This window comes from Erpetoichthys calabaricus, chromosome 10 (assembly GCF_900747795.2).
Source record: "Erpetoichthys calabaricus chromosome 10, fErpCal1.3, whole genome shotgun sequence".
Taxonomy (NCBI): Eukaryota; Metazoa; Chordata; class Cladistia; order Polypteriformes; family Polypteridae; genus Erpetoichthys; species Erpetoichthys calabaricus.
In genome coordinates, this window is record NC_041403.2 from 169,511,994 (window position 1) to 169,536,003 (window position 24,010).

General features: G+C 46.7%; 2 protein-coding genes across 3 annotated transcripts in view; both read left to right on the forward strand.

The window, feature by feature from the left end:
- The window catches only part of agbl4 (AGBL carboxypeptidase 4), a 460,603-nt gene that overhangs the window by 330,612 nt on the left and 105,981 nt on the right, over window positions 1-24,010 (forward strand). The window lies entirely within an intron of this gene.
- The window catches only part of bend5 (BEN domain containing 5), a 308,697-nt gene that overhangs the window by 12,919 nt on the left and 271,768 nt on the right, over window positions 1-24,010 (forward strand). For both annotated transcript variants that reach the window (XM_028812471.2, XM_051933158.1), the window contains exons 2-4: window positions 5,447-5,577; window positions 6,302-6,671; window positions 22,293-22,447. In XM_028812471.2, the coding sequence (XP_028668304.1) occupies window positions 5,447-5,577; window positions 6,302-6,671; window positions 22,293-22,447 (656 nt within the window). The remainder of the gene's footprint in view (window positions 1-5,446; window positions 5,578-6,301; window positions 6,672-22,292; window positions 22,448-24,010) is intronic.

The following is a 24,010-nucleotide window of genomic DNA, read 5'->3' on the forward strand; positions in this document are numbered from 1 at the left end:
CATTTGAGGAAGCCGGGCAGGGCCTGATGTCTTTATAGGGTCTCTCGTCAGCCTGAGGTGGGCTCAACCTGAGGGAAGTGACGCTTGATGCTGCCTTCAGTGAGTAATCGTTAAGAGAAAGCTGGCAGTATTTCTGTCCGCCATTCCGATGGGGTTTTTTGTTTTTCAGTGACATTCCAAGAATTCCAAATGGACAGGTGATTACAAAGCACACGCCAAGGAGCTTCACCGTGAGGTGGGCACAGTCCTTATGATTTGAAGCTGCTGTCCGCTGCTCAGACCTCCTACACCTCAGGTTGACTGTCCCACCCAGGAGCGGCCCCCTCAGTCACTGCCTCGCTGCACACTGGCCTGCATTCAAGGCTTCCTGTACCAACACGCTGTCTGCCATCTGTCAGCACAAGTCGATGGCATCTCGGAAGAACACACATTAAAAAAATGTTGACTTACCAGAAATCCTCTCCTGTTCTTTTTAACGGGTCGTTGTGCGCATACAAGTGCCTGGGAGAAGGAATGCTGGGATTGGCCGCTTAGGAAGGCCGAGGCGCCTTTGATAGGACGTTGAAGCTCCGGAGATTTAAGTTTCCATTTTTTAACGATGATCAGCAGAAAACGACTCGCTAATGTCAAGTTGACACCATCTCCAAATGAATTAGAAATAAAGACCACCAAGTAACCCCTTCAAGTCGCTGTGTTTAGCAGCCATGGCAGGAAAACATAATGAGAAACGTGAGGATTTACTCCATGAGGTACAAGCGCAGAAACAACGAGAACAGCAGCGGGCAAATATTAAAGAGGGGGCTTTGGTGTAAATGTGAATAGTGGGGGCTTTGGTGTAAATACCCTAATACTCTTGACTGTGATCAGAATGCAGCACCTCTGACATAAGGGGGGCTACTAGCGGACCACAACTCAGTTGAAATTGTCTACTTTGATACCCCACATGCTTCTGTCATTTTAACCTTTAGGGAGGGGCTCGGACCACCGGCAAACATTACAAATACGTGATCAGCAACCTCCACAGGTGAACTTGTGCTATAGAAGTAAATGTAGTGGTTGGAAAACAAGACTCCATGGGCCTGTAGTGGTGTAGAGATTTGTGAAACAGAGTAACTGGGGGGGGCTGCACAACTTGAACTCCTTCCGACTCTTTCTGATCAGGGTGTCATTTCCAAAAAATGGTCTAAAAATGAGGGGGCTGAAAATGGAGGGGAGGGGGACACCCCAAATGGCTTGATGTCTTGTGTAAGTAGACATGGGTTGAGTGGAGCAGTACGCCATATTGGGGGGGTTTCTTGTACTGGTGACTCAATAAAACAGAAGAACACAAAAGTCTCCGAGATGTGCACACTTTTTTAAATAGATACACACACGTAGACAAATATCTATCTATCTATAGATAGATAGATAGATACTTTATTAATCCCAATGGGAAATTCACATACACACACACACACTCAGAGGCCACTTTATTAGGTACACCCTCCTAGGACCACCTCTTGCCTTCTGAACTGTCGTAATTCTTCATGGCGCACTGCAGATTCAACAAGGTGCTGGAGACATTCCTCAGCTCCATATTGACATGACGCCATCACACAGTTGCTGCAGATCTACTGGCTGCACATCCATGATGTGAGTCTCCCCTCCCACCACATCCCAGAGGTGCTCTATTGGATTGAGACCTGCTGACGGTGGAGGCCATTTGAGTCCACTGAACTCATCGTCACGTTCAAGAAGTCAGTCTGAGATGATCTGAGCTTTGTGACATGGCGTGTTATCCTGCTGGAAGTGGCCGTCAGAAGATGGGGGCACTGCAGTTATAAAGTGATGGACATGGTCAGTGACAAAACTCAGGAAGGCTGTGCCATTTAAACCGTGAGGGGCCCAAAGTGTGACAAGATAATATCCCCCCCCCCCCCCCCCCCCACTAGACCACCAGCCTGAACCATTGATACAAGTCGTGATTCCTGCTTTCATGTTGTTGACCCCACCATCTCAATGGCGCAGCAGAAGTCGAGACTCATCAGACCAGGTGACGTTTTTCAATCTTCTGTTGTCCAACTTTGGTGAGCCCGTGCCAGTTGTTGTCTCAGTTGGCTGTTCTCAGCTGCCAGGAGTCTCGCCCGATGTGGTCTCCTACTGCTGTAGCCCACCTGCTTTAATGGTCGAGGTGTTGTGTGCTCAGAGCTGCTCTTCTGCACACCTCGGTCGTAACGAGTTCCTATTGTCTTTCTATTCCCTCAGACCAGTCCGCCATTCTCCTCTCACCTATGCCATCATCTTCCTCGCCCAGCGGAGAACTGCCGCTCACTGGACGTTTCCCCTTTGCGGACCCCTCACTGTAAACCCCAGAGGTGGCTGTGTGTTTGTGAAATACTCCGAGCAGCCCGTCTGGCACATTCAGAGTCACGTCAGCCGCCCTTATTCTCCATTCTGATGCTCGGCTTCAACTTCAGCAGGTGGTCTCAACAAAGTCTGCAGGCCGACATGCTGCCACCTGATTGGCTGATTAGATGTTTGCGCTAACGAGCAGTGGAGCAGGTGTACCTAATAAAGTGGCCAGCGAGCGTACGTTGTTATGTCTAAACTTATTTCTAGAAGTTGCAGCATATACTCGGGACATTGAGGTCAGAGTGTCCCCTCATAAAGAAGCGGAAGTGGAGAGCCTTTAATTTATTTCTTCCTTTGTTTGTTTAAGGTGGTCTGCTTGCATTGGGTGGGCACCACGGGCATTGAGGCCTACATGCGCAGCCACAGAGAATGGAGCCGATGTCTCGCTGATTGCATTAATTGTGTTTGGCTGATTCAAGGGGGCCGTAATTAGACTTTCAGAAAACTCCAAAGCATTTTAAGGCCAGATGCTAATGAACGGTGGCGTCTCATTCTTTCAATCCCATACCATTGAGTTCATTGAAATCACAGCTGGCTTGATTTGAAGTTAAAAACAAAAAAATCAAAGAAACAAAAGCCAGCAGCGAGCGCATGTGCACGTCACCAGTGAAATCAAAGGCAGAGCCCACTGCAGCCCGTCACTGGCATTGAGGTTTTGGGAAAAGAGCAGCCACCCTGAGCTGTGAGGGAAGCGCAGCTCAATGAAAGAACTGCAGTCGGACTTGTGGGTAAAAAATCCAGCGGCCTGGGGGGCTTGTGCAGTACGCTGGATACCCGAACGTCTGACCTCGCCCAAGGCCTTTTCGTTTTCAGCAGCGGTACATGGGTACCTCGGCTCCTCACAGCTGTCTGCGCCATCTTCGGCGGGTTTTCATTCCTTCTGCATTGCAGTGAGTCAGGAAAGCCCCCTGAAGCTCATCAAGTGAAAACATGAAGCACAATGAGGGGGGCGGCCTGGTCTCGGCCCAGGGTTTGTAGCTAAAGCAAAGCACGAGGTAGACGATGAGGGCCTCACGCCATGTTGTGATGGCATTTGGAGGACACCTGACCACATGAAATGCACCACAGGCACAGGCGGTCAGAAGAGGGAAGGAGGCACACTTACCACAGGAGTAACGCAGACACGTGCAACACTAAAGACAAGGGCACCGCGTAGGGCGCTGGCAGCAGACAGGAAAGCCACATGAGGGCAGCCGAGCCACGCTCACCTTTGATGTCTTGCTGGTACAGTGGCTGTCTATGGCAGTGTGGCGTGTCACCGCCTCTCCGCGTTCTTATTCTCCATTCTCACTGCAGGTTAGTAGCTACGGTGCTCCCTTCTGCAAATCGTACAAAATCTTACACAAGAGTGCTGCACACGCGTCTGGGGAGTCCAGATATCCTGACGTGATGCAGACGCATGGTGTGACCGAGGGTCGAGTGTCACACCCCTAAGCTATCTGTGAAGGTAATTCATTGTACACACAGTGAAAAGTCCAGAAGCTGGGCAGCTTCGCCATACTGTGTTGTGTCCCCACACCTTTCATCTACATACCTGTGCTGGTATAGAAACTTTATCAGTCCTGGCATCCATTAAAGCGTAATTGTGTGGCACCAGCCCAGGCTTGGACCTCAGGTGAGTTTAGCTTTATGGGACAGACAAGCACAAAAGGTAAAGACCTCTTAATGCCCCTCAAGTCCCCATATCTTGAGATCTGTAAGCCAAGGTAGACCGAGGTCAGGTGGCCCTACTCAGTAGCGATGGTGCCCAGGAGATGTTGAATAGCACAGAAAGTACAAATTTCACCAGACTGATCGTGACCTGTCTAGCCCCGCCCCCCACATCTGGCTGCCACTCGACTTGATGGACTTGTAGGCCTTCCAGTGATGTCCCTGGTTACGTATCTGCCTCCACCCATCTGCTGCCATTCAGACCTCTGGCTCCACCCATCAGTCTCCATTAATAGTCGCCCTCCTTCTTCTCCTGCTCATCATCATCATGTACCTGCAGTTTAAGTTGTATGCTTTTATGGCAGATGTATTCTGAGATGATTCAGGTCAGGACGGCCCGAGCACACAAGGTGTGTTGTACGTTGATTAGAATTCCCCTTCACTCTTATCTGTATGTGTTCGTCACCTTCAACTTCATCAGAATATCTGCAGCTTTTCTTGGTGCCCACCCTTTGGCGTTGCGTCGGCCTCTTGCGGTTCTGTCCTCCACCTGTGGGTGACGGCGACCTGCTGCCTGCCTGCCGGCCTTTGGACTGCCGCAGATTTGCCAGCTGTGCTTCGCCACAACTGCTGCAAATTAGAAAAAGAAGGTGGCTTCCTCTCGCAGAGGTAATATTGAGATAATTGCTTAATTTGCCTTATATGATAAAACTTAATTACTGTCAGCTCTTTATATTCATTTTCTGCTGCCCTGTCATAATAAAGTATTCCAATATTTTAAAATGTTAAAACATATTTTAATAGGTTATTATTAAATTGAACACCGTTTTAAGGAGGTTTCAGAAATGTAATTGAGTTCCCCACCTCGTCTTTAGCATGCGCTTCCAGTCGCCTCCAGAGTGTGAATATTTAAGGACTGCGGTCCAGGTGGGTGACAACTGCTTGGTGACAAGTCGGTCGTGTCTGCCGGGCGCTCCTTAAAGAATGAAGCAGCGCGTTAAAGGCGCTCGTGACTTTGTATTCATCGCACTTACAGCAGCTTCTTTATATCCGCTAGAATGAGCCGAGAGAAAACGAGAAGGCCTTGATGTGCTTTCTGGCCCAGTAAGTTTTATTGCGGTGCTAACTTGTGTTTCACCTGAGAAGCGATGTGCCCGGTGCCCCTTTGTGAGCCGCAAATGCACAGCACAGCCCAGCGGCCTGTACTCCCGCAACTCTGATTTGATGTCGAGACAGAAAAGCTTCTCGTTGCGCCCTTCGTTGTGTTTTGTTCTTCCTTCCGTTACGACGCCACCATGTCTGCCGCTGTTAGCTTTATCTGCGTTTAGCTTTACTCATCTTGGTTTCGACAAAATTCAGCTTTGTTTCTTTTGTATTTTTATGGCTGTTGATTCCTTTCTTGAAGAAAATATCCAAGAGTTTGAGAACAGTATTCTCCAGAAGAAGATGAAGATTCCCAAAATGTCCTCTAACGACATGGACAGTTCACCACAGAACCATTTTGAGGAGGACGCCATGCCACTCAGACATAAAAAGGTAAGTCAGAGGGGTGGGGTGGGTGTCTGCGGATTGGTACAAATCAAATCTGTATCATTATTATATAGCGCCTTTCATATCTCTCTCTCTCTACCTATCATATAGCGTCTTTCATATTATGTTTGTCTTCCCCTGAGGAGACCACAGGCTGCGTTTTATTCCAAATGGACACTTTATTTGGCGACGTGCAGTGCCTCGGGGGCATATTGGGACTTGGCCCACATATGCACAGTTGCTCCACACAGTGGGTTTTCTTTTGGGTTTTGAGCCCCCTGGGGAATTTATTTAGTGACCCCACCTGCAATTTATTCTTACCACTTGCATCGCTGGGCACCCTTTGCTATAAAGTATCGTGGAGGTGGCAGGCACCCCGGGGAGCCTTTTTCAGAATTAAGTTTGAATAATCATGGGGGTCTTGACTTTGTTTGCATACTGGTCAGCCCCGTGGCATGTTGGGTAAGGGTGCTGCCACACCGTCTCAGGAAGGGATGCCTAATATGTGTTCTTCCCTTATGGGTTTCCGCCATAGGTGGCCACCCTCCAGTGTGACCTTTGGCAGCGTTGCCTCATCAAGAGCAGATCGATATGCCATGGGGTACAGGCCTTGCTCAGATTGCGAGACTTTGTGGTGCTTTGTAATCGCACAGCCTGCTGTGGGCCTGCAGGTCCAGGGTCTTTGAAAAGGCCTCGAGGCTAATGTCTGCCTTTCTGTTCTTCATTCTAGGCACAAGAACACGGACGCTCGAGTGCCAACTCGTCAAAAAGCCTCGCTGCTGTGGTGGCAAGGCTGGAGCGCAACGCTGTGAACTCGTACGCCGAGGGAGAGGAAGATTACGAAGACAGTCTTGTGGAGGACTGTGGGGGGACAGATGAGGCGGTGGTCCCACGGGTGCTCTATGAGGAGCTGGTGCGGAGTTACAGACAGCAAGAGGAGGAAATGCAGCGCCTCCAGCAGGAACTGGAACGCACGCGCAGGCAGCTGGTGCAGCAAGCCAAGAAATTAAAGGAATACGGCAGCTTAATGACTGAAGTCAAAGAGCTGAGGGACTTCAACAGGAGGTTACAAGACGTACTACTCATGAGGCTCGGCAGCGGTAGGTACAGCCCTTGAAACGGTGGCTTTGGGCGGGCGACGGGGCACTGGATTGAAGTTGTACGGTGCCTATGAAAAGCATTCAGCCCCTTGGCAGTGTTCACGTTACTGATATACAGCACTGAGTCGCAGTGGATGTCATTTAGGCTTTTTGACACTGACTAACAGAAAAGGCCTCTTTAAGTGATAATTTCAAATACTAAACACACATAACTGATGGCATGAGAATTGTCCCCATCAAGTCAGGGTTTAGGACGTGGCAGCCATGACAGCCTCGAGTCTGTGCTCAGGTCTTTCTCTCTCAGCTCTGCCAGTTTTGCCCCATTCGTCTTTTCACAGCTCTCACCAAATATGGGTAACCTCGTATGTCACGTCCTTCAAGTTTTCAGCAAATTGAGAAAATGATGTCACCCCCATAATCAACGATTTTGTAGATTTCATTGTTCCTGAGCTTCACGTACACAACGTATCAATAACACCCGCCGTTTAAATCACACAGTCATGGCATTTGAATCACATTGGTAGGTGGTCTTTCCTCAGGTTAGGAACTCCAAAAACCTAAAAAATTGGCAGTTCCGAGGTTGTTCCATTCCTCGTGAGAAACTGCTGCTCAGGAGATTGTGAGTGAACGGGTGTGCACAGCCTCTCCAGGACCTTCTCCAGGACCTTCACGGTGATGTTGTGTAGCTTAGGCCCACTGCGCCTGCTGAAGTCTCGCCAGTGTCTGCCACTGTAGCTTGTCACTCCTTCCGAGTGGTCAGAGGTCTGTTGGTGGCCGTACTCTCCTGATTGACTTGACTGGTATTTGGTGACTTGGAGCTTTTCTTGTCTCCGTCCCCTGACTTGTTTGAGGTGTTGTGTTTGTCTTTGTCTTGTAAGTTAGGCCTTCCAGATACAGTCAGTAGGGACATATTAGAGGATCCAAATGCTTTGTCGTTTATATTTTTAATTATTTGGACCCCTTTGCAGAGATCTGTGTTTACTTTGACATTAAAAAGCCTTTTTTCTGTTGGTCAGTGTCAAAAAAGCCAAACTAAATCCTTGTTGTATAACATTAAATTGTGAAAACGTCCAAGGGAACAAATCAGTTTTTTAGGTCCTGTACGTCTGTGTCTTGCAGAAAATGAGGAAGAGCCTGGGGTCTCGCAGCCCCCCTCGTCCAACTGGGGTTTTCTTTATCCCACTTCATTTCAATACCACACAAGACACACACATCAGTACCAGTGTAGGACGAGAAGGGGGAGTGGGGGGCGTTGCATCTGGTCCCAGTTCAACCAAAATGCCAAACGTCTGCTTCTAATGTCACTTGAAGAGACTTTCTGTCCTGGTAAGCAAAGGGTTTGAAACTCGGAGGCTCTCGGCTCAGTCACTTTATGAGCCAAGGCAGCTGACATTCTTGTAACGTTTACAGCTGAAATCCTGGCTGAGCTGCTGACTCACTTGGTGAATTGAAGCCAAAGGTGCTCAGTACCTCCAGGTGGGACGGCCGGTGTGAGGAGTCGCACCTCCTAAGGGCTGGGAGCGTGATGTGCATTCCCTGATTTGGGTGTTTCCCTTGAACCCTGTGGGCTGTGGCCTGTTTAATGGCCTGGTCAGCCTTTCTGATCAGTCCTTCCTGACAGATGGGTGAGTGTTAGTAAATACAGCAGGAAGGCCTACTGCAGAGTCCATGACCGTTATCGATGTGGAATGTATAAAATGAGAATAACACCGTGGAAAACTCCCCACATTCGTGGCAGCAGTGCACATTCATGGGTTCAGGCTTGATTGACGTAAATTAGAGTGCGGCCGTGACGCTGCTGGAACTCCGGAGAGCAGCTGAGTTGAACCTCCGTCTTTGTTTCAAATATAAGAGAGCAGCGAGCACATCAGGCCTTTGTGTCTGAATTGCAATTCATTTTCATTCTTTACTTACAAACAAAGTGAGCCCAAATATCTGCACCACACGACAGCATCCGCGGACACGGACAACTTGGACATGACAGCTGTCGCACCCGGGATGTCAGGCGCTGCTTGCTTCTGGCTGTCTTGAGTCTAGTAAAACCAAAATGGGGGGCCAGCTAAGACCAATTATTAATAAACTCGTAGACATACTGGTGGAATACATGAGAAGGTATTGGCTTGGAGGAGAAAAAAAGGAAATGAACAGAACAGAGAAGAAAATGTAAATATTATTACAGGATCAAACCATATCCTCTCTGAATATTATACATATATACAATGCGTCCAGAAAGTATTCCCAGCGCTTCATCACTTTTTCCACATTTTGTTATGTTACAGCCTTATTCCAAAATGGATTAAATTCATTTTTTTCCCTCAGAATTCTACACACAACACCCCATAATGACAACGTGAAAAACGTTTACTTGAGGTTTTTGCAAATTTATTAAAAATAAAAAAACTGAGAAATCCCATGTCCATAAGTATTCACAGCCTTTGCCCAATACTTTGTCGATGCACCTTTGGCAGCAATTCCAGCCTCAAGTCTTTTTGAATATGATGCCACAAGCTTGGCACACCTATCCTTGGCCAGTTTGGCCCATTCCTCTTTGCAGCACCTCTCAAGCTCCATCAGTTTGGATGGGAAGCGTCGGTGCACAGCCATTTTAAGATCTCTCCAGAGATGTTCGATCGGATTCAAGTCTGGGCTCTGGCTGGGCCACTCAAGGACATTCACAGAGTTGTCCTGAAGCCACTCCTTTGATATCTTGGCTGTGTGCTTAGGGTCGTTGTCCTGCTGAAAGATGAACCGTCGCCCCAGTCTGAGGTCAAGAGCGCTCTGGAGCAGGTTTTCATCCAGGATGTCTCTGTACATTGCTGCAGTCATCTTTCCCTTTATCCTGACTAGTCTCCCAGTTCCCCACAGCATGATGCTGCCACCACCATGCTTCACTGTAGGAATGGTGCCAGGTTTCCTCCAAACGTGACGCCTGGTATTCACACCAAAGAATTCAATCTTTGTCTCATCTGACCAGAGAATTTTCTTTCTCATGGTCAGAGAGTCCTTCAGGTGCCTTTTGGCAAACTCCAGGTGGGCTGCCATGTGCCTTTTACTAAGGAGTGGCTTCCGTCTGGCCACTCTACCATACAGCCCTGATTGCTGAAGAGATGGTTGTCCTCTCTGCACAGAGGACCTCTGGAGCTCTGACTGAGTGACCATTGGGTTCTTGGTCACCTCCCTGACTAAGGCCCTTCTCCCCCAATCGCTCAGTTTAGATGGCCAGCCAGCTCTAGGAAGACTCCTGGTGGTTTCAAACTTCTTCCACTTATGGATGATGGAGGCCACTGTGCTCATTGGGACCTTCAAAGCAGCAGAAATGTTTCTGTAACCTTCCCCAGATTTGTGCCTCAAGACAATCCTGTCTCGGAGGTCTACAGACAATTCCTTTGACTTCAAGCTTGGTTTGTGCTCTGACACGAACTGTCAACTGTGGGACCTTCTATAGACAGGTATGTGCCTTTCCAAATCAGGTCCAGTCAACTTACCACAGGTGGACTCCAGTGAAGCTGCAGAAACATCTCAAGGATGATCAGGGAAACAGGAGGCACCTGAGCTCAATTTGGAGCTTCATGGCAAAGGCTGTGAATACTTATGGACATGGGTTTTCTCGATTTTTTTATTTTTAATAAATTTGCAAAAATCTCAAGTAAACTTTTTTCACGTTGTCATTATGGGGTGTTGTGTGTAGAATTCTGAGGAAAAAAATGAATTTAATCCATTTTGGAATAAGGCTGTGACAATTGTCGTAACTCGGGAGGTGTGAGCTCGTGTCCTCCAGTGTGGTGGCTCTGTAGCTTGGTTTTGTTTTCAAAACTCCAATACAGGGTTGTGGGCACCGCACTGCATTCGGGCTTCAGGTGACAGCAGTGCCATCAACAACACAAAGGACAGTAATAATAATGACACAAACTAAACGGCCCACATGCGGGCGTGTTCAGAGTGGGGGTCACGAAATCCCCCTCAGTGAGACAGTTAATGAAAGAACAGTCGATGTGCTAAAGGGGTCCTGACTGATCAGTGACAGTACTTTCCCTAATTGTAAAACTTTATTTTTTATTCATTCATTTGGTAAAATCTGACAATACACAAGGAGTTCTGCTGTAGTCCAGTGGATACCCATAAGGGATGACGGACATAATGACACAAATTGTGAAGGTGAGTGACCTGATGATGACGATGACATACGCAAAGCACAATTCATGACCAGATCACAAGGCATTAGCATTAATGGTAAAGAGTATCGGACTGTTTCAGTCTCCAGCAAGGCATTGTGGGTAGAGCGACAGTATTAAACAGAAGGCTCTGAAGCGGTGAGTGACACGCTGGCGTCCCAGCCCTGATTTCGTACTTGAACTGAGAAGTGGTGCAAATTGAAGTGCAGCACTGCAGCGCGACGTACGAAGCAGGCTTCTTCAGGACACGTCTGTTACTTGTCCAGCTTCATCAGTTGTTACGTTGAACGCGTGCCCGTCAAGTTCAGTGCCCAATTTCCCTCTTGACAGAACGCTTCAAACAGCAGTGGATCCCAGACGCTCGCGTTTTTGCCTTTCTCTTCTATTAAATGTCACCGGTCACCAGCCCTCGAAGCGCCCTTGTCAGCTTACCTTGTTACCTTTCTCTGATTTGTAGGCATTCACTTTTCAAGCCCAGGTAGCCCAACTCTGATTCATGGAAAGCAGCGCCAGTTTCGGCATTAAAGTTACGGTGTTGCCTTTTCAGAGTTTTCCTGTATATGTGCAGATCTGAACTTGCCTAAACTAAGCGAGTCTTTTCCTCTAATGCTGATGACAAGAAAGACATGCAAGTTCACTCACCTGTCACGTCACAAAAATAAAAACCAATCGAAACAGTGGAATGCTGGTGCCCAGTCTGACTCGATTGGCATCAGATGGCGCAGAGAGTGAAATGTTAAGGAAAGTGAGGGCCTCAGGAAAGTGAGGGTCACTGACTGACAAGCCACAATAACGCAGACAGAACACACAGACACACGCGACACGACTCGAGACTGCACCCCGCATGTCCGGCCGCAGTGCCAACTAACCATACGGGCAGCAAACATTTGGAGAAACGAGTTTCTACAGACACACCTGGGCTGTTTGCACTTCTCTGATACGAGAACGTCAGACTGCTGGCTTCTTTTACACCAAGTTAGTGGCACACACACACACACGTAGGCTTCCTGGGTGTCTTGATGTCTCGTGCTCGACGCATTCCTTACATTGACCTCCTTTTGTTTTTTAAATTCAAATTGCTGTCGATACCTTTCAGAGAGTAAATGGTCCTGGGCAATTCACGCGCCACATGAACCTGATGTGGAAAAACTCAAACTGGAAGTGGAAACATGCAATTTCAAAAAAAGAAAAGGTAAACCGCTCCAACAAGTGGTGCTCATTTGAGGAGCCGTGCAGGTTGGACATGCGCACACACAGCCAAGGCTATTGTCATGATCTGAGTTTGATTTCTCAGGATCCTCTAAAGCAGGGGTCTCCACCGCCAGTCCTGGGGGGCTACTGTGGCTGCAGGTTTTCATTCTAACCCTTTTCTTAATTAGTGACCAGATTTTGCTGCTAATTAACTCTTTGTCTTAATTTTAATTGATGGACAACTTAAGACTCGGGCCCCTTAATTAGCAACCAAACCATTTTAAGGCACAAACAACAACCTGCGTCCATCACACAATCACTGAAAATAAAGAAAGGTGAAGGCCTCAGTAATGTTGATCTGCTGAGGTCAGAGCCAGCGCTCTTAGAAAAGAAAATCAACAGGTTTAGAAACGTCTGCCATGGCAGAATGAGTGCCAAGGAATGAAATAACGGGTTTAATTAGCAACAAGAATTGGCTTCAAGTTAAGAAACTGAATGAAGTGAAGTTGGTTGGAGTTTGAGGCCCCGTCTGTTGGCTCACTTCACATCAAATTTATGTTTAGCTGCCATTTCATTCAGTGGTCAGAGTCTCAAGAAAAGTCAATTGAAATAAAGGGAAATAGTTAAATAGCAGCAAAAACTGGTCACTAATTAAGACAAGGGTTCAAATGAAAACCTGCAGCCACAGTAGCCCTCCAGGACTGGATGTGGAGACCCCTGAACTAAATCTAGAAAATCCATCATGGTTTGGTTTTTAGGATTTTATCACTCAAGGGATGGAGTTCTGCCTTAAGAGGTTTGTGTAGAAGTTCTTTATTTTTGTACCTCCATCATGTTTTGCTTTTGGCATCATGATCTGCTTGGTGCGTCAGTCAGTCAGTCAGTGTTGTGTTGTTGATGACACAAATGTCGAGGTCATCATGAAGTAGTCACCGGTCTCCCAGATCGGACCAACGTTGTGCTGCCTTTTGGCTCTGATGGCCTTCTCTTGTGACTTACAGTGTCACCTCTTGCTTTGCCCTTTGACTCCACTTTCTAATATTTGGACTGACTGCCCCTTTTGCCAGTCAGTGCGGTTGTAGAGAACACTGCAGGGCCAATTGGCCCACTCCTCAGCCAGAAACATGAAGACAACTTCACATTCTGCAAAAAAAAAAACGGATCACATTGAGCATATGATAGAAAATTAAAAAACAAACCAATTCTATAACACAAAGCTGAGCGTTGTTACAAACAGTTTAATAACAAGTTGAACTAACTGGAACTGTTGAGTCACTTTACTTGCACAACGTCTGTGGCCCACTGCCACTCGACTGACGGAGAGTCCGAGTCTGGCTGGACAGGAGGCAGGAGCCCACCCTGGATCATCCGCTGACATACACACACGCTCGGGCCCAATTTACACTTACCCATCATCCCAATATAATATTATATTTTAAAGATTTATTATCCAAAAAAAATGTAGTAAGGTAACTGTTTTAGTTTGGGAAAATGGTTCAAAGGTTTTAACAGAAAATAAGCAGGCAAGAATCAGAGAGGAAAGGTCCAATACTTCAATTGTTTACTTGTTCACATATAATATCAGTTACATACAATATAATAGCAATATACATGCAGATATAGGAATTGTACTATTGACTTACAGTAATATATATAAAGATATATGATTTATACTATTGACTTACAGTAATACAGATATGTGAATTATACTATACTTACAGTAATATCAAAAGACCCAGAGCCATCATCCTAGACCAGTAGACTGAGGGAGCCCGCGTGTCAGTCTCGTCAGAGGATCAACTCGTGAGCCTGGTCCAATACCGGGCGGTGTGCACGTTCCCCACGGTTGAGCTTCCGAAGAAACTGAGGGCGGAACCTTCCCTTATATACTAATTGAGTGTCCTTACCCAAAATGGCTTACGTGTAAGCAGTGTATACAGAAGTGATCAGTTTCAGCACACACCCCTTCCACGGGACGCAGTATTGTTTTTCTTCTACTTGGCCCTCACTGAGATGGTGCCTAGTATCAGAAGACACACAATAACAAGCGTTGCTTGCAATGAAGCCCCTCGAAGTGAAAAACAAGTACATGGCCTTGACTGTATTCCTATAACATTCTGAAACTCTTTATGAGAAGCAAGTTTTTGCACATTCTTTCGCTATCATCCCAAACATTCCAATCTTTGTAGCTGGTTTTGCACTGAAGCGACCAATCCCCCCCCTCTTACTCCTTTATTTCATCCCTTCTCCTGTTACAGAGAAAACCTTTTTTATTACAATCGGTCCCTCGCTCAGCGCAAAATCAGCAACCTTGTCTGTCGTGCTCTGTTATTAATTCGTTTTAAAACACAAAACACATAGCAATTAAATATAGTCATTAAAGCAATAATAATAATAAGCAGCACCAAAGGGCGGAGGAAAACTGACAACATTGTGGATGCCTTTGGTGACCAACCTGTAAAGATTGACCACCACGCATTTACAGATTCACCTTCAATTTTGGTCCCTAAAATTTGTAATTGAGACGTCGTCATGACTGTCTGTACAGTAAGTGCATCTACATGTTTTTGATGTTTTAGGTTCTAGCCACTCACCATCCAATTGCAGCTGCCAAAAGTGTCCGTGTGCAACAACAGGTAAAACGTGATATCTACACAAGGTTATCATAGTGGTAACATTATATTGAAACCAATACCCATTACATATTGTATCATTACACCTAGTGTTTTCAGGTTTAACCGTTAACCATAAGCTACTGCTAATGTTCCATATATCTTGCCATATTTGCATATTATTAGTCCTTAAAGCCATTTGCATGTTATTTTTCTGTATCTGTGCTTGTAATATGTTAAAAGTGCATACAGTCCAGTTCATGAAAGTTGAGACATTTAGCCATCGAGTGTCATTGCTAGCCATGATTATCCAATCTGAAGCGCGTTGTTCCCAGTTTACTGTTTGCTGATGAGAGACCATGGACTGAGGTAACCACCTAGCCATTTGGTCTGCCACTTTGTGAATATGTCGTCCCACATTCTCAAGCTTGTTTGCAGTTATTTCATTATCTACGGTGTTTAAAGTTCCTAGAGTGGTGCCAACCCCTCCTAAGAAAGTGTCGTACCATGCCCGTTTAGCACGCTTACACTGTGGCAACAGTGGAAACGTCACTTGCCATGTAACCTTAGTCCTTTTTGCTGTCATAGAAACAAGTTTACATGTGTCAATTATTGGTTCTACATGTGACTGTCTCGTTATGGGGGTTCTGGCCCACACGGCTATAGCAAGCATTGGTATAGTCCTGTTAATAATATCGGTTGCATTAATCCAGCCAATGGGCCCAGTCTTATTAGAGGTGTATTCGCCTGATGTTGCATTGACCTCGCACTGTACCTTGGAGCCGTTCCAGGGCCCCATACACCAAGTTACTTTCGACGTCCAGGTAATATTTAAGTTTTCAGAGCACTCAATCAGATACTTCTGTGGTTTTACCCCCGGCACCTTCAAGTTCGAGGAGTAGATGGTGCACCCGTCACCAGTCGTAATGGTGAGGACATTGCAAGACTGATTCTCCGGACACGTCGTGTTCTCCTGACGTCTGGGCTTAGTGGAATTGTTCCACCGCCATCGGACCTGAGTCGTCTCTGTTGCCTCGCCTCCTAATGTGGTGGCTCCTACTTCATTCAGAACACCCCCAATTCTGTAAAACAAGAACACAGCATGTTGCACCCACTCCTCTCCTCCTCCTGAAACAGAATTTATGATTACGATACTACCTATTTACATTGTGTTAATTCTAAAAAAAAAAAAAAAAATTTTTACTTACACTTTAGCTTTACCCTTAACAATTTCATGCTGCATGTTCTAATTCTTCAACGGGATATAAAGTCCTTCCTTTATTTTTCCCTTTTTCTTTACCCTTGGCTTTCTTTCCTCCTTTCTTGTGTTTACTCTTGCGCCGGTTTTTCTCCCTATCTTAACATTACCCTGTGCATCAGTAAAAAGTCTGCGACGCATCACGGGTTTAGCCTGTAGAGGCAGAGGGTTAATTACCGACCCTGCATCGGGTCCGTCATCATCCTCATAATCATCATCCCAAATGTTACCGTCCCATTTTTCAGGATCCCACTCATGGACGTTAACTGCGGCTACAAACGCTTTGATCTTCGCAACATCCGGTCTGCGCTTCTTTTTCGCATTCACCTTGGCTATGCAAAAGGCTGCCTTTTCCGCCATCCCCTCGGCTCTCTGTACCCGCGGCAATAATACAGCTACCTGGGATTCGGCCATTGAGGCCCGCCCTAACGCATCCGCCAAGTCCATTTGCGTTTTCTTAATCTCCCTTTCTTTTTCGTCTATCAGACTATCCAGATTTTTAACCGCAGTTAGCAAAACCCACCCTCGCGTCTGCAATCCCATTATGGGTTCCTTTGCAGACACCTGACATTTCTTAAGCGCGGCTAGCACATTCACTGGTGTTGGGGGATCCAAGCTCTGCCAATATTGTGCTAATCCCCCCCCCCCCCCCACATCTCAATTCTCTGGCGCAGTCTTCCCATACTGTTTCTTCCCAGCCTGGGAGAGGTAATGGAGCTGCGCCAGGGTTTTTATCCTTTTTCTTAAACATCTCTTATTTCCTTTGCCTCACTTAATAGTTCAATATTTCACCAGATTCCCCAAAATCCTGCCGACTACGCCAAAATGTTTTAGTTTGGGAAAATGGTTCAAAGGTTTTAACAGAAAATAAGCAGGCAAGAATCAGAGAGGAAAGGTCCAATACTTCAATTGTTTACTTGTTCAAATATAATATCAGTTACATACAATATAATAGCAATATACATGCAGATATAGGAATTGTACTATTGACTTACAGTAATATATATAAAGATATATGATTTATACTATTGACTTACAGTAATACAGATATGTGAATTATACTATACTTACAGTAATATCAAAAGACCCAGAGCCATCATCCTAGACCAGTAGACTGAGGGAGCCCGCGTGTCAGTCTCGTCAGAGGATCAACTCGTGAGCCTGGTCCAATACCGGGCGGTGTGCACGTTCCCCACGGTTGAGCTTCCGAAGAAACTGAGGGCGGAACCTTCCCTTATATACTAATTGAGTGTCCTTACCCAAAATGGCTTACGTGTAAGCAGTGTATACAGAAGTGATCAGTTTCAGCACACACCCTTCCACGGGACGCAGTATTGTTTTTCTTCTACTTGGCCCTCACTGAGATGGTGCCTAGTATCAGAAGACACACAATAACAAGCGTTGCTTGCAATGAAGCCCCTCGAAGTGAAAAACAAGTACATGGCCTTGACTGTATTCCCATAACATTCTGAAACTCTTTATGAGAAGCAAGTTTTTGCACATTCTTTCGCTATCATCCCAAACCTTCCAATCTTTGTAGCTGGTTTTGCACTGAAGCGACCAATCCCCCCCCTCTTACTCCTTTATTTCATCCCTTCTCCTGTTACAGAGAAAACCTTTTTTATTACAGTAACACAAAAAAATGAACCTCCAAAATGGTTGCCTAAAATGCACATTACAGTCTGCAGCTCCAGAAATCGTAATCTTTGAAACAAACCAAGGTCCATAACTCAGAGATATAATATAATATGTGTGTGTGTGTGTGTGTGTGTGTCCAAGAACCCTAAGAGGTGACCTCTGGACGCTGAATGCCATCACTGCAGCTGCCATCTTACATGTGCCTGAATAGCTTTGTGGGCGGGGCCTCCTATTGCTGCAGCTATTGGCCCCACCCCTTTAGGCTCAAAAATGTAAAACCCACAAAGAACCCAAAGCACATCATAAGTGCAGCAAAACGCACGTGAAAGTAGGAGACGACCTGTTCAACAAGACCATAACACCATAAGAGTGTTCAGCTGGGCGATGGCGGTCTGTGTTTATGACTGCAGCCGGAGTCGCCCACCCAGTCACGTGCCGTGTCCCTCTGATGGCGAGCTGAGAACATCTTAAATGGAGACAATCAGGGCACCCAAGTAAGAAGTCATTTGATTTGAACAAACAGAATAGTTTTATAGCTTTGATTACAGCACAGAAAATGTCGATCCCGGAGAGCAGCATGATGGTGGACGTGCCTGAGTGACACAACATCCTAAATGGCGGCGCGCGTCCCTGTCAGGAGCTGTCTGCATTGGCACAGCCACAGTTTAGTGGCTCCTCGTGCAGTTTGGGACCCCACGGTGTGAAATCGCATGACCTCCAATTAAAACAGACCACCATCAAGCATGTCGACTACATAGAAGGTGGTGATTACGCTTTATAGAGCGGGGGCATTGAGCCCACCATGTTAATAAAAGACCAGGCCTCGCCAGAGACCCACACTGCCTTATAGTTAAGACCACTGAGGGTCTGACCACCAGTAATTAAGTGGATTTCCTTCAGAATAAAGTGACGAGTTGCTGCCAGTTTATTCAAACGTATTCACCCAGACCCCCAATTTTCTTGAGAGGGGACTGACTGACTGGGTGGGCTGGTCGGTCAGTCCTGGGGGGCCCTGAGGCTGCAGCGGGTTATGTTTTGTGCTCAGGTGAAGGCCATGCTGTGAGTGAAGTGCGTTTGTATTGGGAGTTGAAATTCTTAACTTTTATTTGGTCATGTAACTCGCCCGTATGTCTTAATGCAGACACTTAATGACCAGCAGAGCGGCCATCAGGGGGTGAACAAGGCTGATTGATTGCTAAAGGCCCACCAGTTTCACTTGTGTGCTCAATAATAAGTAATGACTTTAAAAAAAGAGCAAAATATTAAAAGGCAAAAAGAATACATTGTACCCGCCTGACCACACATTCTCATGTCACTCAGTAAACATTTGCAGTAACCAGTTTGTCATTTCTGAATTAATATAAACATATATAAAACATTGAAACTGGGGGAGAATAACCGCTTGCTCCTACTGTGGTAAGAGTCCAGTTAAAAGCAGAAACTGGCTGAGGGGAAATGTGCGGCCACAATAATATAATATTTGAGTGTAAGTAAGACTGCCACGAACCGGCAGGTCCTCTCTGAGAGGGGGTTGAGGGTCCGCTACTAATAGGTGGGCCTTCCCAGACACTGGTGTGAAGATGGCTTTCCCTGGAAGTGAAGGGTCATTGTGAGGTATTGGATTTTCAAGTACCCGTGTCGGTGTGTGTGTGTGTGTGTGTTACTGCTGTGAATCACTGGCTAATAATACGAGGGCTCGTCTGCTTGTGATCGGCAGGATCTCCCAAAGCACGGAGTCGAGGATCAACAGTCACAAGTGAGACTTGCAGCATCTCCAGACTGGCCTCATAATCAATGGCCCGAAAGAAGTGGAAATGCATTTCAGAATAGTTTAATAGGGGATCCAGAGCGTAAAAGAATGTGAATTTCCCATTGGGATTAATAAAGTATCTATCTATCTATCTATCTATCTAAAAGAACATGGCAGTCTGACCTGGCCGGTATTCATTGTCCCATTCCTAATATTTCCATTTGAAGTGGGAAGCCGGGATCTTACACTGGAATACCCCTAAGTCGCATATAGAGAGAGTGAGTTTAGGGGCGGTCCTTCAGCCGTGACATCACAGGAGTTGGGTCTGCCTCCTGAGGCTCCACCCACAAAGCACGTAAAGCAAACCTGAAGGGGGCTCTTAAATAAAGAATAATTAAGGAACAAAGCAATATTCACAAAAAATCATAATCTTGTGTGGAATTAGAAAAGGCGCCATAAATCCACACACGGAATTAACAATAAAAAATAAAACGACAAAAGCATTCAATTGACTAAATAATGGACTTGGTGACACTCTGTTGTTGCTTTTCTGTAAAAGTCTAATTAGGTGCAGGCAAACATCTGGGAAGCTGGCGGCCCACCACTTGACTCATCTGGTGGGCACTATAAAGTGGGCAAGAAGACATGTGACCTGGTCGTCACTGTCAAATAGGATTTCAGGTTTCTGATTTGTTTTCATCATATTTGGGTGGCACCGTGGTTAGTCCCTTGGCCTCCCAGACCCTGTGCCCCCCGCAGCCCTCTGGTGCAGGTTAGGGGAGCTGTTAGGTGTGATTTGGTGCCAGTGTGAGTGTGTTGCGCCCTGGGATTCTGCATTGTGCCCAGTATTTGATGCGATTAGCTCTGGCCCTCTGTGGCCCTGATGCAGGATTAAGTGGATTCTGTTCTGTACGTTCAGGTATTTTAAATTGCCACAGAAACGGTAGGACGAGGATTTGTGATTGGCGACTGTCCTGGTGTACTGTTTCATGTGGCCGTATGTTCTACACGATGGACCAGGAGGTCAAGGTGGTCAGGAACAAGCGGAGAGTCAGGCTGATCTGCCATCAAAAACGGAATCGCTCACCAAAACTCTGGACATGAAAATGGAGGCTCATTTTCTTAAAGCGTGGCCTCAACAATTAGAATTTAAATTTTCACACAAACCAAGGTCACCCATCAGTCTCAGATAGTAGCAGGATGTCAGGGTGACCTTGTAACCTGTCACAGGTGCCAGACATCCCAGGGAATTCTGGGACAGATTGCCTGATGAGACACCTGACACCCGTAGCAAACAAAGATGGCATAGTAGCACTAAATATTATTGTGAATCCACAAACAAAAGTCAAACTTGGAAGCCTTGGGTCCTCAAATCCCTAAATAAACACAATACTTAATAAAAGAAATCGTACAGAATCAAAAAATGAAGAAAAAACCACAAAGTTTAACACCAGAGGGGCAAAGCCTTGAGCTTCAGTGTATTCTGGATGCCTCTCGGGTGGCACGCGGCAGCAGTGGGTAGTGCTGTTGTCCTGTGGATCGCGCGCCACTCTTTTAAACGGTTGGCTGTGTGGATTTTGCACGTTCTCCCTTTTCCTTCCACATCCCCAGAAATGAGCTGGTGACACTCAATTGTGCCAGGCAGGTGTGCACCCTCAGTACATTGGTGCCTGCCTTGCGTCTGATGCTGCCAGGGTAGGTTCTGCCCCCCCTTTAAATTTGACTCTTGATTTGCTGTCTTCACATGCCATGGCAGATGGTGGATAAACACGTCATTCATATAATTGGGGCGCCGCGTGAATCCCCAATTTTTTTTTTTTTTTTTAGTGTACCCTAATAACTGATGAAGGTGCTGGTGAGTGTGAAGTGCGGCGTGTTGATTAGAATTTCGTGGTGCTATGATGAAGACTACTGCTGCTCAAGTAGGATGCACCAGTGTGGCCGGAAATCCATACCATGGTGTACCTGAAAATTCGCCGCTATGAAGTTACTTGTATGTCATTTTCAAACTGAAGCTCATTTTTCAACAAACGTCGTACTGAATAATGAAATCAACACAGGGGTGCCTCTTAAAAACCCACCGATGGCTTACGTCACTCACTGCAGTGCTGCCACAGCTGTGCTTCATGGGCGAGCCAATCAGATGGCACACAGGCGCCAGTGTTTGCGAGACACGCCCAGTCATTCGTGTCGGTCTCGCACCTCCTCCTCCTTATGACACGTCCTTACACTGTGATTAGGGGTGGGGCTGTGGGAGGAGCAATGGAGTAGGAGTGGCACATAGTGCTGCCGGCTGTGTTCATCATGTGACATAAACTTGCAATACGATTGGCTGTCCTGACTCGCACCGCTGTAGAGGTCGACAGCTGGATCTTCCTCCACCGCTGAGCAGACGCAGCTTCTTCCTGTCTTCCATTCCAATCAGGTTGAACTGCAGTGTGCTCTGGGTAATTCTGTCAAAGGGCCTGCCTCACTTGTCACACACAGTTCACGTACAAGTCGATGCACAAACACGTGTAATAACCACTAATAACCGCACACTGATTGGCATTTCTTATTTCCTCTCACATTCACATTTAAAAAAAAGTTTTTTGGGTAATTTTTTAGCATACTGGGAAAACTGGTTTCCCCAAAAAAGAATTTCATACCAGTAGATTGACCACTTGGGATGCTTAAAGTTGCCGGGCCAAAGGAAAGAGTCTGCCAGCATGGAGACACTGTGGTGAACCCCAGAAAAAACGGTGAAGAGCCTGGTAAGGGTGGTCTTGAGTGAGTTTGGAGCTGGGCAATGCAGCAGACCACCATATAGGGATTGGGGGGGGGGGGGGTTTGGGTGGACTCTGTGTGTCTGATTTTGGTCATCCGTGCCATTCCTGAGCCTCCGCACTGAAGCATCGTGTCTCAGTCTGTTGTGTTTTTGGCAGCCCACTCTTTGACGAGGTTTGGCTGTGACTTCTAATCTAAAGTCTGCTCTCTTGTGTTTGTCTTGTCTCCTTCTAGAACCCATGCTTGACAACGGCACTCAGACAATCAAAATAGAGCAAGTAGAACCAGTAATAGAGCCGCAGGAAATCTGTCGAGAAGAAGCAAATGCCAGCTCAAGCTCAAGCCACTCGCCTTCTCCAAGAACAGTATACACATTCAACGACGGAAAGGTACGTCCCAAAGTCGCTCCGAGCTGCTGCCCGGGCAGTGTGAGCAGGAAGTGACGTCCGCAGTCACAAGTCACTTACTTAGCAAGCAGTCGGATTGTCTTCAGGCCAGGCGTGCGAGTCCTTTGGTCATTCGATGTTTTACTGGAGTGCTGGGCTTCTCAGCCTCTCGGTCGCGCCCTACTACTGTTTGTAATGGGTGTGGTGGGTGCCAAGTGGATGACAGTCACTCTCGATCCCCCAGAAGAAAATGATATGGGAAGTGCACTTGTGCCAGGTGGTGACCTCTGCATGCGGGTGTTACGTGGAGTTTGTTTCGATGGTTGGCACCACGTCCTGCCTCTCAAACGTCACCATGCCAGGAACCTTACAGTTAACAGATGGCTGTGATCCCACCGCTTACACCAAGTAGGAAGCCCCTAGTCGTTGCACTCGCATTGTCTTGAATGTGAACTTACTCTGACTTTATTCCATGTGTTTCTGTAGTTTTCATCTTTTTTAGAAGCTTCAGAGTAAGTGGAACCCATTTCTGTGACTGGCTTGGTTTGCACTGCCACTCCCTGCCAAAGCCAAGCGATTTACAAATGGCAGAGCTGAACTCTTCCTCTTCTGGTCCTCCCTCGGTGTTTTTTTCTCTTCATGCTCCTCATCACCACCTGGCACCTTAGAAAGAGCAGGCGAGAGTTTGAGAAGTTTGCTTAAACGTTCAGAGGCAGTTGTGACAATCAAATCAAACGTTGGCCTTGTGTTTCTTGGTTTTTGCGCTTTGATTTTTCTTAAATGACAAATAGAGAGTTTGGTTCATTGGCGAGTCCACTTGATGAGGCGTCTCTGCTTACGTGAAGTCTGTTCTATTTAGAATGGTCTTTACATTTGAGTTAATTCTGACATCACATCCCTGTGCCCGCCTGAGCCCGAGGTACTTAACGGCTTGTGTGGTTTGAACAGTCTGCTCATTCTTAATGCTTTGCAGTTGATCACATCGACCCCCTAAATTGTAAAGCTATGGTGGTCTCCTCTCGCCCGCAGCCTGCTTTGAAGTGAGCGTTTTGAAATGAGAAGAGACAAAGCAGCGCTTTTGGTGTTACATGTCTCCCTTAAACGATAACTAGAAGGCCCTTGTAATGCCAGCGTCACTGTGTCCTCATTATTTTGACACCAACGCTGACACTTGGCGTACATTCTGCCGATGGCCGCCTCCTGCGCTGCATGAGCAGAGTGAATGGGCAGCAGGCTGCCGGGCGTACAGCTCAGACTCTGGAGTGCCAGGCCTGCCCGAGAGCGCGAGTGTAGTTGCCAGGCTGAGTCTCACCAGCTGTTCTGCCCGTGTGGACGCCTTTGTTCACTTTGTTTGGCTTGAATGTGCGTCACATGTACAGTGCTAAATGATTGTTTTGTTCGTTTACTTATTTTATTTTAAATTATGGTAATGTCGCAGTTTGCTCTTCGATGGGACTTCTCGTCCACCTGTGTGCCTCTTTACCAGCTGTCAGTGAGCACAAGTGAAGATGCCACTTTCACATACTGTGCGTACAGGACAAGCGTCTGTGCCCGCGTCAAGTCCCA